Source organism: Emys orbicularis, chromosome 18 (assembly GCF_028017835.1).
Source record: "Emys orbicularis isolate rEmyOrb1 chromosome 18, rEmyOrb1.hap1, whole genome shotgun sequence".
Classification (NCBI taxonomy): Eukaryota; Metazoa; Chordata; order Testudines; family Emydidae; genus Emys; species Emys orbicularis.
In genome coordinates, this window is record NC_088700.1 from 18,272,864 (window position 1) to 18,289,895 (window position 17,032).

At 49.3% G+C, this 17,032-nt stretch overlaps 1 protein-coding gene across 1 annotated transcript; it reads right to left on the reverse strand.

The window, feature by feature from the left end:
* Window positions 1-7,274: 7,274 nt before the first annotated feature.
* ATP6V1G1 (ATPase H+ transporting V1 subunit G1) lies at window positions 7,275-15,411 on the reverse strand. The gene is made up of 3 exons (XM_065418649.1): window positions 15,287-15,411; window positions 12,027-12,127; window positions 7,275-8,066 (listed from the first exon to the last, which is right to left on the reverse strand). The coding sequence occupies exons 1-3, from the start codon at window positions 15,366-15,368 to the stop codon at window positions 7,893-7,895; spliced, it is 357 nt and encodes a 118-aa protein (XP_065274721.1). The 5' UTR covers window positions 15,369-15,411; the 3' UTR covers window positions 7,275-7,892.
* Between the last annotated feature and the right edge of the window lie 1,621 nt (window positions 15,412-17,032).

The window sequence follows — 17,032 nt, forward strand, 5'->3', positions numbered from 1 at the left end:
ATACATATCCAGCCCTGGGAATTTATTGGATGTTTACAAGAATCGACCATTAAATTAGGACATTTTCCTGGCTTCCCTTACAAATAAACTGCTGCAGAGAGAGACCAAGAAAAGATGTGTTAGTTTTGCATTAGGGGTCTGATCCATTGTAGTGGGTGAAAAGCCTCCCAATCACTTTAGTAGGGTTGGTAGTGGGTCTAAGGCCAGGTCTATATTAGGAGCCCTTAATTGGGGGTATAGAATACCAGTATACTGCACCAGTAAGGCACTCCTTATGGGGACAAAGCACATACCAGCCAAACTGTGCTTTTGTTGGCATAGCTTATTTCAGTTCCCTCCCTCACCCCCTTCCACACACCCCAAGTGAAAGAAACTATCCTGGTAACAGCAGTTTTACCCATATAACTGTGTCTATTCTAGGGGGTTTTGCCAGCACAGCGATATCAGTCAGGGATCCCACCTCTTCATTCCCCTGACTGGCATAGACCTGGCCTAGATCAGATCCTAGTTGTGGACTACTCACAGCTGATTCAAAACATGAGGCTACACAATCAGCTGACCCAAAGGACACACGCTGTACCATTTCCCTACCTGCTGCATCCAACCCAGCTTCTCCCAGAGAAATGAGACAGGATCAGCCATAAAATCAGAGGGAGTCACGCCATAGTTTGCTCTCCATTGTGTAACACGCAACACCGGGATTACAGCTTCCCCCAAGCAAAGGGGTGGGGTGGGAAGGGAGAAGGTTCATTTTACACTGTCTGTAGTCAGGATGTTGCCATAGAATTGGGACACACCAGAAACAAGCAATCGCAAGTGGTTCCAGGGAGGCATGAGACAGCTCTAGTCCAGGATCGTAGCACACTTGTTTATACTAGCGAATGGTGACTAAAATAAAAAAAAGATTAGCTCCACTTACTGCACATACTCCCCCGGTGATTCTCATCTAGCCTGGAATTTCTCTAGTTTGGTTTACTCTGACCATTATTAGGCAATGTGTTCATTGAAACACAGGAACAGCTTTGACTTCATAGCTGCTTATCCACATTGGCCACTGCAGGCTGTCTCTCTGTTGTCATTAGCACACCGTATCATCTCCCCTCTACAAACACAGGTAGGTAATGCTCAGGATGCAGTTGCATGGGCATTGCATCAGAACGAGTAACTGCATCTTCCTTCTCTTCTCCCCCAGCTAAGGATCCAGGCATGGCAATAGAACAGTGGCCTGGTGTTTAGAAAGGATACTGAACGCAGGTTATTAAAAACGGCCTGTGGCAAACCACAGATGGGGGTAATAAAAATGACACTGAATCGCTCTGGCTGCTTGCTTTCTGATTAGCTACAGTGCATAAACTCTGGTACTCTTGAGCAAAAATTACCTTTGGGAGCTGATCTCAGAGCCAAAGCCCGGCCCCCTTGATACAAAGCCCTGGCTGGGATGATTTAGTTGGTGTTGGTCCTGCTTTGAGCAGGGGGTTGGACTAGATGACTTCCTGAGGTCCCTTCCAACCCTGAGATTCTATGATTCTACGTGCCAAAATTCCAATGGATTTCAAAGGGACCAGAGATTTAGCAGAGGGGCAAATCCTGCCAGCCCCTTCCATGGATCCAGAGGAGCCTTAAATCTAGTGGGTCTGTTGTGCAAGCAGGGAGAGGGAAAAGACTCCAGCTGCTTTTATGCAGGTAAGTTGGAGTGGGCTGCAGCTCGTGCATCTGTCATTTTGTGCATCCACCTGGAGTGACGGGGCTGCCAGAGCCTAGTGGTTCCTGAGCATCAAGTCTCCTGCTCTTCTGTAGCCTTTCCCCCCTAGAGATCGCCAGTGCCAACTCCTGTTACTTTAGAAAAGCAATTGGCAAAAAAATGAGGAAACTACTAGCCTAAAAGGCCCTGAAGTCACAAATAAGGAGATTGAAATGCTTAGGCTCCGCATGGAGGCTATTTGAGAAATTATAACAAAGTCTCCGAAGGCATGCACAGTTCTAAAGCAGAAAGGACCCTAGAAGCCCTGGGGATCCTCATACCAGTATCAAATCTTCCTTTGTATCTTCTCTCACAATATACACTCTCTCTCCGGTCCAGTGTTGAGGATCGGGAGCCATTAGGGTTAATTATATTTCAAGATGTTTCTCAAATTATACATTTGAGATCAAAAATTGATCTTGCTTAATGTGCAGCTCTTGCTTTTTCTACCCAAGTCTTATTTCCTGCCCAGATGAGGTAAATTATTTTTTGGTTATGGTAATGCAAAAACCCTTTCTTGCATCTCAAATTAAAAATAAGGAAGCTAGCAGTTTTCAGTCTGGCTAACAGCTCTGGTATTGATCCAACAGATTCCTTAGTAGATATTTTGAGGTAGCTGAATGTAATTTAATATCTATTTAATTATTCTCAAGCCAGTCTAAGCAACCATATTTACTGCATGAGATTAATTTAAAAAAAAAGTGTTAATTTCTTTCTTTTCAGAAGGTGTTTTGAGGGATTGTCTTTCAAACCATTGTTATGGGGGGGGGGGGGGAAGGGGAGGAGGCGTTGATATTCTTTTTCCTTAACATTTTAGGCCAGATTCTCAGCTGCGGTAAAAGGCAGATCTTCCAGCTGAGGATCTTTACCATTTGTTATGAATTACTGGTAGAATTCATAATGAAATCATAAAATGTGGGGGAGAGGGGGGGAGAATCTAAGAAACAAAGAAGGAAAAACTGTTCAAATGTACTCCTGGCAAAAGGTTAGCAATAAACAGGACTGATGCTGTTCAATATATTTATCAGTGATCTGGAAAATGGGTTGAGCCGTGAGGTGTCAACATTTGCAGAGGACTCAAAATCATTTAGGTCAGTTCACACTAGAGACCATGAGAGGGATCTCACCTACGTAGGTGAATGGGAAGAACAATGGCAGTTGCAATTCAATACTGACAAGCAAAAGCTAGTGAACATTCGAATAACCTGAACTACTCCTACAAATGATGCATTAATTTAGAACCTGACGATCACTAGGGGGAAAAAACAACAACGAGACCTGTACATCATTTCAGGCAGCACAATTAAAATCTCTGCTCTGTGTTCAGGGGCGGTCACAAAGTCAAGTTCTCGCCACAAACTTTCCACCTAGATCAGGTTGAAATTTTTTGTTGATGAAAACTAGCTTTTTCGACTCAATGACAATTTTTGCAAAATATATGTTTTTTTAAAAGAAAACATTTCTGATTTCTTTTCCTCCTCTGTCTCCCGTTTTTCCCCTTCTCTTCCATTTTGTCACTGGAAATGGAAAAAGGAAGGAAGGAGAAAAATGGGATAAAAAAATTTCCCTCAAAACTGAAAAAAAAGGCACTTTGAGTGGGTGGGTGTTAAAAAAAAATTACAGAAAACGGCAGTGGAAATTTTCAAAAACAAAATAAAACATTAGGCTTTTAAAAAATGTTCACACCTAATATTTACCATTTTCAAGGAGTTGCATCTCTAACCATGGTGATGAAACAAAAGCGTATGCCTCCACATCCTATGGTAACTTAATACATCTAATTAAAAGAAACACACCCAATGACCACTTTGCAGAAAGAGCCACTATTTCATCTTCTGTGTAAACTTCCTTCCCGGCTGTCATGTCCCTTCTCGCTGTGTCCCTTGTAACCTAGATTGTAAGTGATTTAGGGTAGGGACAGTCTTTATCCTGATCATAAAGTGCCGTGCTGCAAACCATCAGTTTGCTCTCTGGGTTGTATCCCTTTCCCTATCTTGTCTACTGGGGACTGACCTGGGACCTCCAGAGCTAAAAGGTCACCTTTCCTTAACTTGGGCTGTAAGAGACTCGCGTCCTCTGTGGTCAGACACACACCCCAAGCAGGTTATATAAACTATGAATCCAGGCACTATCCCTTACTGTGCGTTTGTAGGGTACTTAGCACAATTTGCAAATATTAATTGTAGCTCTTGGGGCTGGATCCTGACGTTTCTGAATTGCTGAGCATCTTGCCGTTCTCGTTGCCCCGAGTTATCCCTGCAAACCAGGTCTTTGGTCCTTAGTTGTGTTTTGAGCAGCACAGAGCACAGTATAAGAACGTGCCAGCGCTCTTGTCCAGAAAGTCCTCTATCCATAGCAGCCACAGGAATTCAGCCTATTGCCCTCCATTTGCAGTCAGTCAATTCCCTCCCCACTCCAAAACAGGGGCCTGATTATCCTCACACTGGTGTGAGTCAGAAGCACTGACATTAGTGCAACATGGGTGTAAGGGGAAAGAGAATCAGGCTCCAAGGAACCACCACTGCCAGGGACTTCCTTCGCCCAGGCTTATCGAGTGCAGAAGCGCCTCCGAACAAAGACCCAAACGCAGAATTTCCCAGCACCAATAGATCAGTGACAGATGAAGGCTGACACTTGGCCAAAGTGACACTTACAGAGATGAGAGTGAGCTGATGTTGGGGGGCCAGGGGAGGAGGAGAGGAGACTGAACTTTCCTCTTGCTGCCTGGCAACTGGGCAGGAAATACAGCCCTTTCCCTCTAACCAGCCTACTGTGTAACGTGTGCTAGAACAAGGCGGTGCGTTGACTGAATATGGAAGGCAAGGTGTCCGCAAACCGAGTAACCTAGTGCACACTGAACTAAGGTAACTAACTCACAGCAGGGCTGATTTGGGCTCACTCCATGCTATTACCTATGCATGTGAAACTGGTTCTTCACGCTTATGTAGACAGACACACACACGATTAAACTGTTCTTAGACTGCAAGCTCTTTGGTGCAGGGACCATCCTGTTCTGTGTTTGTACAGCACCTAGCACCATAGGGTCCTGGTCCGCGATGGGGGCTCCTAGGAGCTACAAGACAAATAATAAAGGGTGGAGTTTCAACTTGTGTGTTTAATTGCTGAAGGATAAATAAGACATATGAAAGGGATGTTGGACAAGCAGACGGCAGGTGGGGAGGGTTCTGTTCCCAAGCTCTGCTACAGACTTTATGACCTTAATTTCCCTGCGTCTCGGTTTCCTCATCTGAGAAATACCATGCAGCTATTTATTAATGCTTGTGACGTGCTCAAATACCACAGTGAGAGGCACCATAGAAAAGTCTATTAAAAACAAACAAAAACTACTGCTCTTGATCTGGGCATGCAATCGCTATTAGAATTAAGAGGATTTCAACCACTACCTGAGCTCAGTTTATAGCCCGTCACACACAGCTTTACTATTTGCCATCTGCCACCGATGTAGAGCACTGAAAGGTAGACTTTGCTCTCAAACACTGTGTTAGCAGCTGGTGTAGGCTACACCTGTATTCATCAAGTAGTCGTTAGGGAGAAGGTGGAATTTTAGATGAATCCGATCTGAGAACTGAAAGACCTTTTGTCTAATGTATGCCCCTGCCTGCAGAAAATTGCAACCTGTAGTATCTTTACTAGTGGGCAGTCTAATTTTAAGATGAAACATGTGAAATCTAGTTTGTGAACAATAATTGCACGAGGTGTCCTTTCCCCACAGTGGATTGGGATAAGGTTTATGCATCTTTCATTCCAAAGGAATCCTCTGCATTGCAAACAAAGCAACCCTGGCTGGAGAGCAAAAACTGGAGAGATTTGCCCCTGTGCACAGTTGCGCAGTCAGATAATTCTTGTAATAAGACTTTGTGGGAACAGCATGCGAATAGGTAGAAAAGCCAAAGGCTGTTGGCATTCTTAAAAAGCATTAAAACCTCAGCATGAGCTATGGCTGAAATCTTTACATTTCCAGCCAAAGAGGAATTCTGGAGTGGAACAGAAAATAATCCACCCCAATCTAGAGGATGAATGAGGAAAAGCCAGCGTGACCAAGCAGCTCTGGGCACTTAGACATTAACAATGAGGTGCTTCCAGACTAGTACAGCAAGAGTTCCATCGTTTCTCAGACTGACAAGTGTGTGTGTGTGTGGGGGGGGGGGGTGTCGGGTCTCTGTCTACTGGAGAAGAGAAACCACAGATAACAGGTACATACTGCAGCGTTGAGCTAGCCAAATGTTCTATGAAGGATACAAAACTGCATCATCCATTGCAATAGCAGCACCAAATGCTTGAACACAAATGGATTAAATCTAGGGGCCAAGCACCTTTCCCCTGGGGGGGGGGGGGGAAGAGGTCAGCTGGCCCCTGTCCAGCCATTGATATGGTTTATTTATAGTCCAGTGGAGCTGGCTCTAAGAGCGAGGCTTAAGTAATTCTAGGCATCATACGGCCCTGGTTCTTTCTAGGCCCACTGCAATGTAACACAGGTAGGGCTTGTTTCAATTTCATAGCCAGTTTAAGAGCTTGATTTTCTGAAGAGGGTCTTCCCTTAAGGAGATATTTGATGAGAATTTAGCTTAGCGATTAAGACAGAAGACTGGCAAGGCAGCAATAGCTGCTCTCTCGTTGCATCACATGACCTTGGGCAAGTCCCTGTGTGCATTGGTTACCTCATTCAACAAGGTAGGGTTGATGCTCTCTCTCCTAACTGCTATCAAAGCACCCTTGTGAGGTAGGAGTTTTTAGACCCTCTGACAAACAATGCTAGATGAGTGTAGGGGGTTATTTCTTGTCCGCTACCATGCAACAGTTTTGCATCAAGTAGAATATTTCTTATTTTAATTATAGAGCCACTATCCATAAAAGCAGCCCTTGCCTGACTGGTCTCCCTCACTCACCCTTTACAGAGCTTTAATCAAGATTAGGGATTATCTCCACCCCAATTAATGGAGAGATGATGCCAAAACAAGAAGCCTCTATCTAAATTGGGTCTGATGCACTTAGATTTCTTTACGAGGCAGGAGACAACCAAAAAGACTAATATTTTGTCCCACGCTGTTCTTAAGCTCAGAAGGATGCTGCCTAAAACAGTATGACCTGGGTATTACAGTACAGCAGAGATCAGTACGGAGTATGAAGAAGGGGAGGCTAATTAGTGCATTCATGTGTCTGACTACCAGACTACAGTGGGAAACAATGACTAGCTTCCCTTTTGCCAAGTGATCATGGAATAAACACTTTTTCCAGGCGTTTTTTGGGGGAACACTGGTGCATAGTGGTCTAGTGGAAACATGGGTTTTATTCCAGGCTCTGTCCCTGACCTGCTGTGCAAGCTCAGGCAAGTTGCTTCATCTCTTTAGGATGTTTCTCCTCCTACCCTCTGTCTGTCTTGTTTATTTAGATTGTTAGCTCCTCAGGGCAGGGACCCATGTGTGTACACAGCAACTAGGTGCTACTGTAACAGAGAGTAAGTAAAAGGCTGGGGGGGCGGGGGGGGGGGAAGAAGAAACAACTGAAGAGACTCCAGAGTTAAATAAATTCTTTACTTTCAAATATCATAGTGCCAGGCTTCTAATTCAAGTTAACAGTAGAATATAGAGAGGGTCTTAAGACAGTAATTCACAAGCTCCTGAAGACTACTAGCCAGTACTGCACACCCAGACTTTTTTTTTTTTTTTTTTTTTCTTTTCTTCTTACTGGGCTTAACCCTATTTTAATGTTACCAACACCACTACAGTGACAAACTCCACTCTAGGAGGACATCAGATCTGTGTTTTCTAATAGGTACAGACTCCGAGGCTTGCAATTTAAACCTGTCCTGCATCTCACACCCCTTTTTTGAGCAAAGAAAACCGCTTTTTTAATACCCACCAAAAAGCACAGAATGTTAATGTTCCCCTTGATACCTAGATCACACTTAATGCATATTTGAGACATGGCCATGAAATCTTTGGATAAGCTCTGAATCCATATAAAGGTTAACTAGAGTCTCTCCAAGATAGAGGGGCCTACAACTTACTGAAATAATTGAACACCTCTACGAGAAGCACACAGAGCTATAGCATGACTAAGGGCTGTACACTTCATCTGAAGCATAGCTGTTATTGCTAACACTTCCATAGGCCCATTCCTTCCTCCTGCACTAGCCATTGATGCGGTAATTCACATGGATTTCCGGTTTGATGTCGTACACAAACTTCAGCAGGTTATTCAGCACTTCCTCCCTGTTCGTCTGGAAGTTGCCCTGGATTGCGCTCATCTTCACCTGGGTCTCGTTCTCGACCTCCGTGGTGCAGCTGCCGTGAGATCCAAGAGCCTAAGAGAGACAAGGGAAAGAGAGAAGCCCACTAAGAGTTACTTGGCAACCAAACAAAACGTTGTGCTCAGTTGTATATATAGAATGGCAGAACGGTTACATCCTTCGGTGCATCGTCTCGTGGTTAATGGACTGCACTGGGAACCAGGAGAGATCTGGGTTCCCGTCCCAGCTCTGCCAATAACCCAACACGGGAGCTTGGGCAAGTCACTTCTCTGTGCCTCTATTTTCCCCTCCCATCCTTAGATGGTCTTACGTATTTAGATTAAGCTTTTGGGGGCAAGGATGGTCTCTCTCTCGCTATCTGAGCAACGAAGCCCAATTCCAGTTTAGGGCTCTCTAGGCACTACTGCAATAATAAAATAATTGCAAATGAAAAATGTCAAAGACCTTTCCCAACAATGTAATTTAAGATGTAAAGCACTTCTGCAATTCAGATTCATCGATGTTCTTCAAAAATCCCCAACTCTGTGACACTAAGCACCCCTCTATTTACACACTAGTGTAGTCACCTCGTTACAAAACGGGACAGGTTGAGGTATCATTTGAAAACTAATAACTCCCTGATCCTGATCATTAGTATTCGTGTGTGATGCACGTAAGCGATGGGTATTAAGAGTTATGGACATATGCTGGAATGATTACTAAAGTGTGTTTAAACAAGGCGTGCCAGGGGAGTTGGTAAACAGATCTGCACTAGAGAAATTAACAGAGTTTTCCCTACCTGGGAGTTATTTGCAAAGCACTTTGAAAAACAATGAGAATGTATCTACATATGATGTAGATAGACCCATTAAGCTAACAAGGGGTGGAGGCAAACCTCACACTACCAAGAAGGGGAGAAGACAGGATCAGTCTACACTGGGGGGAGGGATAGCTCAGTGGTTTGAGCATTGGCCTGCTAAACCCAGGGTTGTGAGTTCAATCCTTGAGGGGGCCACTTAGGGATCTGGGGCAAAATCAGTACTTGGTCCTGCTAGTGAAGGCAGGGGGCTGGACTCGATGACCTTTCAAGGTCCCTTCCAGTTCTAGGAGATGGGATGGGATACACCCAGCAGGAGAGAAAGTTTGGTCTGGTTTTACTTTTCCAAGAAGCCATTGCAAAGGTTTACTTGTCTATAAAGACAGTGGGGCTGAACCTCAAGTGATGAACAACTGAATCAACTGACTCCTTACAACATTACTGTATTATAAAATGGTATAGAGTGAGGGCTTTTATGAAAGCCTATGACACCCTGGTGATTAATATCATTGTGAACTGAATGTACAAATACTACATAAGGAATTATGGCTACTTGTTGAAATTAGGCTTTCCAGCCTGTGACCAAAGGGAGAGAAAGATTTCCCCAAAACATGAGGGCTGGCAGCAATCTACCTGTCTACAGGGAAATTAAGCAAGGTGCGACCAGAAACAATGGAAGCTCCATTTACATCAGAGGTGGACAAACTACAGCCCGCGGGACCCTGCTGCTGGGTCCCTGAGCTCCTGGCCCGGGAGACTCGCCCCCAACCCCTCCCCTGCTGTTCCCCCTCCCCCGCAGCCTCAGCTCACTGCACCGCCGGCGCAACGCTCTGGGCGGCAGCGCAGCTGCAGAGCCCAACCTGACCCGGTGCTCTGTGCTGCACGGTGGCATGGCTGGCTCCAGCCGGGCAGCATGGCTGCCTGTCCTGGTGCTTTGGGTGGCACGGCTGTAGCACCGCCAGCCACCAGTGCTCTAGGCAGCGTGGTAAGTAGGCAGGGAGCAGAGGTTGGACAGAGGGCAGGGGAGTTTGGGGTGGTGGATAGGGGACAGGGCAGTCAGAGGGCAGTGAATGGAGGCAGGGGTCTTGGGGGGGCACTCAGGAAGGAGAGGGGGGTTTTGGATGGGGCGGTGGGGGGCAGTCAGGGGACAGGGAGTGGGGAGGGGGTGGATGGGGCAGGAGTCCCAGGGGGGCCGTCAGGGGGTGAAAAGCAGGGAGGTCAGATAGGGGGGCAGGGGCCAGACCATGCCTGGCTGTTTGGGGAGGCACAGCCTCTCCTAACCGGCCCTCCATACAATTTTGGAAACCCGATGTGGCCCTCAGGCCAAAAAGTTTGCCTGCCCGATTTACACAGAGGTCCAGCAGGGGGATGGGAAGCCCACAGGAAGGGGAAAAACAGCATGAGGTCATCCTGCCTCTTGAAACAAAGTCACAGAACTGTGGATGACATAAGCAAGGAGAGATGCCATCTTCGGCATCGAGCACTGGCCAAACACAAGGAAACACAGCTCTTGCAAGCGAAGAAAGATGGGTCTTTCAAGCAAAAGGGGGCTTGAAGTCTCAGGGAACTGAATATAGGTGAGAGAAATTATTTTGAACAAAGCCTGTAACTTGCTAGATTAAGTTCTAGACTTTCAGATGCAGGTTTTCACTTTCATTTGCTTGTAATCCTTTCTATCGTTATTCCTTTTGCACAGTATCACTTACAAATGATTAACAATAGGACATAGGCTAAATTCCCTGTAAGCCGCGTGGCCACGCAGCAGCCTTCTTGGCACCGGCACAGGCACTCAGGGAACCTGCCGTGCCCGGGGGAGGGGCTACCCTCCCCCGGCCCGAACCTAGCCTGGCCCCCAACCTGCCGTGGAGCCCCTCCCACAGCCCAAACCCAGTCCCGGCCCAGAGCTGCCATGGGAGGGGTGCCTATCCTGCGGCCCCAGCCCTGAAACTGCCGCAGCGGGGAGAGGCGCCTCTTCCCCCGAGACCAGGACTCCCCACAGCAGCACCTCTCTCCACACCATAGCCCTGGAGCACCCTTCTGCACCCCAAACCTCATCCCCAGCCCCACCCCAGAGCCCACACCCCCAGCTGGAGCCCTCACACTCCTGCACCCCAACCCTCTGCCCCAGCCGAGCCCCCTCCCACACTCCAAACCCCTCGGCCCCACTCCCACCACATGAATTTTGTTATGTGTATCAATATGAAGGTGATGTCACACATCACCTCCATATTGGTGCACATACCAAAATTTATTCTGCACATGGGGGGGGGGGGGGAAGAGAGAGAGTTAGAGGGAGCAATGGACAGAGGTTGTTCTTTTTTACTCTAAACCTTGCAAGGAAGGGGGTATTTAGCCCAGTTGAGCTGTAGCCTGCTTTTGTCTCTTTAGAGGAAGCCCACAGGAAGGGGAAAAACAGCATGTTATCTCTGAACTGTCCAGGAGAGGGCTGTACATTGCAGAGCACAGATCTTCCTCCCAGCTGTGGACTAAGAGTCTGTTGGGGCCACCCTGCAAGTAGTAGCCCAGGCTGGTGGAAGCCAGGCTGGGGCTGCAGACAGACTGCTGAACCAGGGCTATCCAGCACAGACACTTCAGGTTGTGACCTGCATGCTGGTAGGCTGGTTGTGAGTGTCCCCGACTGGGAGATGGGAGTAAGGGAGGGTAATCCAGGCCCCGGCAGTATTTCAGACAAACTTTAGCATTAAATACCATTCGTGGCCCAAGTGCCTTCTATCAAGGTACCATTATAACAAACAGCATTTGTGAGAATGAACTGGATTTGGTAAGGGAAGCAGGGAGATGAGCATTGTCTCTACTTCTAGCATTAATACATACAACGCACGTTGTCAGAGTAACTTATAGCGTTATACTCTATGAATGGGACCGCAGGAGCATTGGTCAGTTCTATGATCTTGTTAATATTAACTGCTTTACTGGTAAGGCAGAAATTCCAGCTTCCGAGATGCGACAACATTTTTCTGATGCCCCGGCTCCTTTCCGCTGATACAAACCAAGCCCTCTGGCTGCACAGAGAAGCAATTAAAGGAAACTGCTCAAGGACAGAACACCCCACGTGGAACGTTCCGCCAAGAGGAGCAAAAGCCAAACGTGATTTCCCAGAGATCTAACCGCATCATCGCATGCAGATCTCAGTGCAAGTAACACGGATGGAGCCGGGCGGCTGATTTTGATGGCAGCAAATTATCTAACAAACTAACAGCTGCTTCCTTGGCTTTGAACTCCTTCTCCCTCTGGAGGCGGTACTGCTCAATCTCTTCCTGGGCTTCTTCTTTCGCCTGCTTCAGTCGCCGGTTCTTTCCTGTTTCCAAAGAAAGAGCCTTATTAAGTACCAATTTACGCCAGACAGCCAGGCCAGATTTAATGGTGACAGCACTTTCCCCCCACGCTATCGGACTCCCACGACAATTGCTGTAGCATTTGCAATTATAGCAAGCTATGAAGAGACTGCAGGAGACCCATGTGTAGCATGCCCTCTCCAACCTCCCACGTTTGTACAGATAACCGGTATTTGGAAGATCTGGAAAAAGCGCCTGAAGGGCACTTGTGTGCCACTGATCCGTTGTCATGCTCTCCAACTGGTGAGCTCGGATAATGAACAAATAGCCATCAAACCCAGCAGATGTTACTAGAAAACACCCCGCCGCTGGCTCAGCTCACAGAAAGCATATAACTCACTTCAGAGCACTGTGAATCTGCATGGCAGAAAGGTCAAGCTATCCTAGTTTTGCCGCAAGACAGATGTGCAGCAGCCGTAAGAGAGTTAGCCATTACATGAATCTTTCCCCTTCAAGTTTTCTATAATTAGACTGAACTAAAGGAATCCACTTCCCACACAACAGTGTAAGAAGCAGAAGGTACTAGGCCAGAGGCAGTCCTTAAAACCGGCCTTGAAAAATGGGACACCTTGAACTCCTCAGGGCTGGGACCATGGATGAATTCCTAGCGCCACTTATGTCAATGGCTTTGATGGGGCCAGGATCTCACACATCTTTAATCTCCATGTAAGTGGTCAGCATCATATACAACGTTCCTTTCATTAACAGCAGCCAAGGGAGTAAGCCTACCAGCTAGAGGCAGATAAAACATGGAGGAGCCACCCAATTATGGCCAGTATTTGGCCAATAAAACTGGTCCAGCCCCCCAGTTGATGGAATTCCTAAGAGAGCAGTACCTGGGCCTTGATTGGTGGCACCATCTTTCATGTTAATCTTTAGCTAGTAGAACAGTTGCCTGATGACTCTGAAGCCTTTCAATGCCTCCCCAGCTGCTGGAAGGGAGAAGTGTCACCCACCCCCTCTTTCCCATACATCCACCCAGGAGACAAAGCCTTCTCAGGGCTTGCCCAAGACTGTGCAATGAACTCCCACAGGAACTAAGGACCACCACAAACCTCGCCATCTTCCACTTTAAGTGCAAAGTGCATTTCTTTGACCTTGTCCTCTCTAACAAAAACATAGCCACATATGCATGTATATATTAAAAAAACAAAACAAAACACTGCACTGCACACACTTTTCTCTCACGTCACAGATCTTAAGCCTGATCTACACTAGGACATTAGGTTGGTATAACTACATCCCCCAGGGGTGTGAAATATCCACCCCCCTGAACAACAGAGTTATACCCACGTAACACACACCCCGTGTACACATCACTAGGACGATGGAAAGTGGATTAACTTGGTCTGTAGCAGCGGTGTGAAATAGTGATCAGTTTCACCACTGTCCAAAGGGTCCTGAAAAGCAACACAACTGACCACTCTCTTAATTCATCCTGCTATTGCTTGAGAAAGCTATTAGCATCAGCAGTGATATTGGAGCCACCTGTCTGCAGACTCAAAGCTGCACTGTATTAGTTTACAGTCTGTTCATATTTGCAAGATTTTTTCAAACACAGAAATCACTTTTTTTTTTTTTTTTTTAATATATAAATGAAACCTTAAAGCCTGCAGAAGTTGATGGCATAAGACCCCCCCTGCCACAGCCAGCTATGGAAGTTTTCCTATTTGCCACTGAAAAGTTGATTTTTTTCCACACCACAAATAACCTAGCTAGTTTACTCTATTATTCCTGGGATCATATTGTTTGCTATTCACAAACATGTGGGAAGCCAGTTTGTCTGTGAAAATGTTCACAAACCTCTAAAGTTATATGTATTATACCAAATGATTATTTGTCCAACAATTTGTACCAGAAAGAGTGTTATTCATCAACTGCTAATCTCCTGTTTAAAGAGCCAAAGTTATCCAATCAGAAACAATACCACATGATTTGGGTGACAAATCGCATCATGACCAGCAAAATGCTTGCAAGCAACACATCAGCTGAAATCTGTTTCCATAAGCTATTTGGCAAATATGTACAACCAGATACAGTTGCACAAATCAAGATATGTTCCATGAGCTGAGGGGGATGTCAGCTAATTAGCAATTAAAAACTTGACCAGCACTACTCCTAAGTAAGGCTAAGATTTAGTCATGGGTATTTTTAGTAAAAAAGTCAGAGACAGTAAACAAAAATACACAGACCAGGATCTGGCCTTGACTGTTACTCTATACCCTTGACTAAATCTTGGGTGCTCCGGAGGGGGGGCTCCAGAGGTGCCATGGGTGATCTGGGGAAGGGAGGGGCACACCGCTGGTGCTCTGGGGCGGGCACCATCTGGGGACACTGCTGTTGCTCTGGGGGGAGGGGGCGGTGGCCGGAGACTGCCCCAGCAGCGGCCGGCCCAGGAGCTGCCCAAGCGGGCGTCACACCAGCCGCTGCAGAAGTCCCAGAATCTGTGACCTCCCTGACAGACTCACAGCCTTATTCCTAAGTAACCGGTATGCAGGACCTCGTATGCTTCTTTGGGCTTAGCAAACGGTCTTGTGAGATGGAGGAAGTCTACGAAGATTTTTAGGCCCACCCTCCGTTCCAGAAGGAAGCAAGAGAGGGAACCACCGTTTTCGACCGATCCCCTCTTCAACGTGGGAGGAGACCGCAGCACAAAACCCAAACACTGAGACCGCCGCCATTGACTGGAGCGGACCCTAACGGATGGGCTTTGCACGCAAGCCACAAACCAGGAGGAGCGTGTCGCCAATGCAAGCGGAGCTGCAGGGCCCCTTCGCAGAAGGGCAGGTCCTGTCTGCAGCGCTCGCCCCAGATCACCCGCGGCCCCACTTCCCCCCATGCAGCCGGCGCCCCGCTCACGCGGCAGGGACCCCCACAGACCCCAACCAGAGCGCTCCAGGCCCCTTTGCCGCCCCGACAGACGCGCGCCGGCCGGGGCCCGGGACAGGGCCGGGGCATGCGGGCAGCCCGGCTGGAGACCGCCCGGGCAGCCCCTTCGGGCCGGTGACCAGACGCAGGAGCCATCGGGCCCCGGCTCCACGTCTGGGGCCCGGCCCAGCGCCCGCTCCCGGGAGACCCCCGGGCACTGCGGGGCCGGGCCTGACACCCCCGGGGACACTCACGCTTGCGGGCCTCGGCCACCTTCTCGGCCGCGCGCTTCTCGGCCTGCAGCAGCTGCTGGATGCCCTGCGACTGGCTCGCCATGGCGGGACCTGCGGCTCCGTCCTGCGCGGCTCCGCCGGGTCACATGGGCCACTGCCGCTCACGTGATCCTGTCAGCTGACAGCGAGCGGCCGGGGGCGGGGCTCGCGCGTCTCCTTCCCCTCTCCCCTCACTGCAGCCTCCTCCCCCATCCCCCCCCCCCCCCCGGCGCCCAGACGCTGCAGAGGCCCAAGCCCCGCCCCTGGGGATATCTGACCACGCCCACCCATGGGCCTGGCCTTCCCTCCCCCTCCATCCCTGTGGGGGTCCCTCCCTTCTGCCCCCCCAGCCCATAATGTAGGGTTACCCTATTTGAACATTCCAAAAAAGAGGACACTCCACTGGGGGGGGCCTTCGCTGTTGCAGCTGCTCATCCGGACGTGTTTAGATATTTAAATAGGGTTACCATAGGTCTGTATTTTCCGGGCAGGAAAATTCCTCCCGGACGGCGATTTAAGAACCAAAAAGCCTGATGTGTCCAGGAAAATACAGACGTATGGTAACCCCACCTAAAGTGCTTTTTTAAAAAGATGGGCCTGAGCTAGAAACGAGCTCCGTTTCACATGTGTGGGGCCCCGCTGCTCCTTGCCCCCCTCATTGAAGCAGGGGTGCAGGGTTACTGCCCTGGGAACTGCAGGGCGCCAGTGGACGTGGGGCTGGCTGCAGACAGGGGCATGGGGCAGGGCAGGGGGTGCGGAGCTGGCTGGAGACGGGGCAAGGGGTGCGGCAGGGGCTGGAGACGGGCTGGCTGCGGGCAGGGCAGGGGGTGCAGGCAGGGCAGGGGGTGCAGTAGGGCTGGCTGCGGGCAGGGGGTGCGGGGCTGGCTGGAGGCAGGGGCTGGCTGTGTGTAGGGGGTGTGGGGCTGGCTGGAGGCAGGGCAGGTGGTGTGGGCATAGGCGCCGACTCCATTGGTGCTCCAGCCCTGGAGCACCCATGGGGAAAAATTGGTGGGTGCTCTCCCTGCACCAGCTCACCTCCGCTCCGCCTCCTCCCCTGAGCACGCCGCCACGGCTCCGCTTCTCCCCCCCTCCCTTCCAGGCTTGCCGTGCATCAGCTGTTTCTGCGGCAAGCCTGGGAGGGAGGGGGGAGAAGCGGAGCGGTGGCGTGCTCGGGGAGGAGATGGAGCAGAGGTGAGCTGGGGTTGGGAGCGGTTCCTCTGCACACACACCCTCCCCCCCCGTTACTTCCTTTCCTGCGGCCCTCCCCCCCAGCTCACCTCCGGTCCGCCTCCTCCCCCAGCTCGCTGCCGCTCCGCTTCTCCCCCCTCCCTCCCAGGCTTGCTGCAGAAACAGCAAGCTTGGGAGAGAGGGGTGGTGGAGGGGAAATGCAGCGCGCCCGGGGGGGGGGGGGGGGGGAGGAGGCAGGCCGGGGATTTGGGGAAGGGGTTGGAATGGGGGCAGGGCCAGAGACTGGGAGCGGGGGGCACGAGCACCCACCGGCTAGGTTTACCATGCCTCCCTATTTTCCCAGACACGTTTGGCTTTTTGGAAATTCCTCCCGGACGGCAATTTGAGAACCAAAAAGCCGGGGGAAATACGGACGTATGGTAACCCTACATAATTGCAGGGTTTCTTCTAGCCCTTTCTGCTCTCCTGGTTTGGGCCTCCCCAACCTCCCATGGCTGCAAGTGGATCTGGGATACTGGGGAGAGTCGCAGCCTGTTTGCT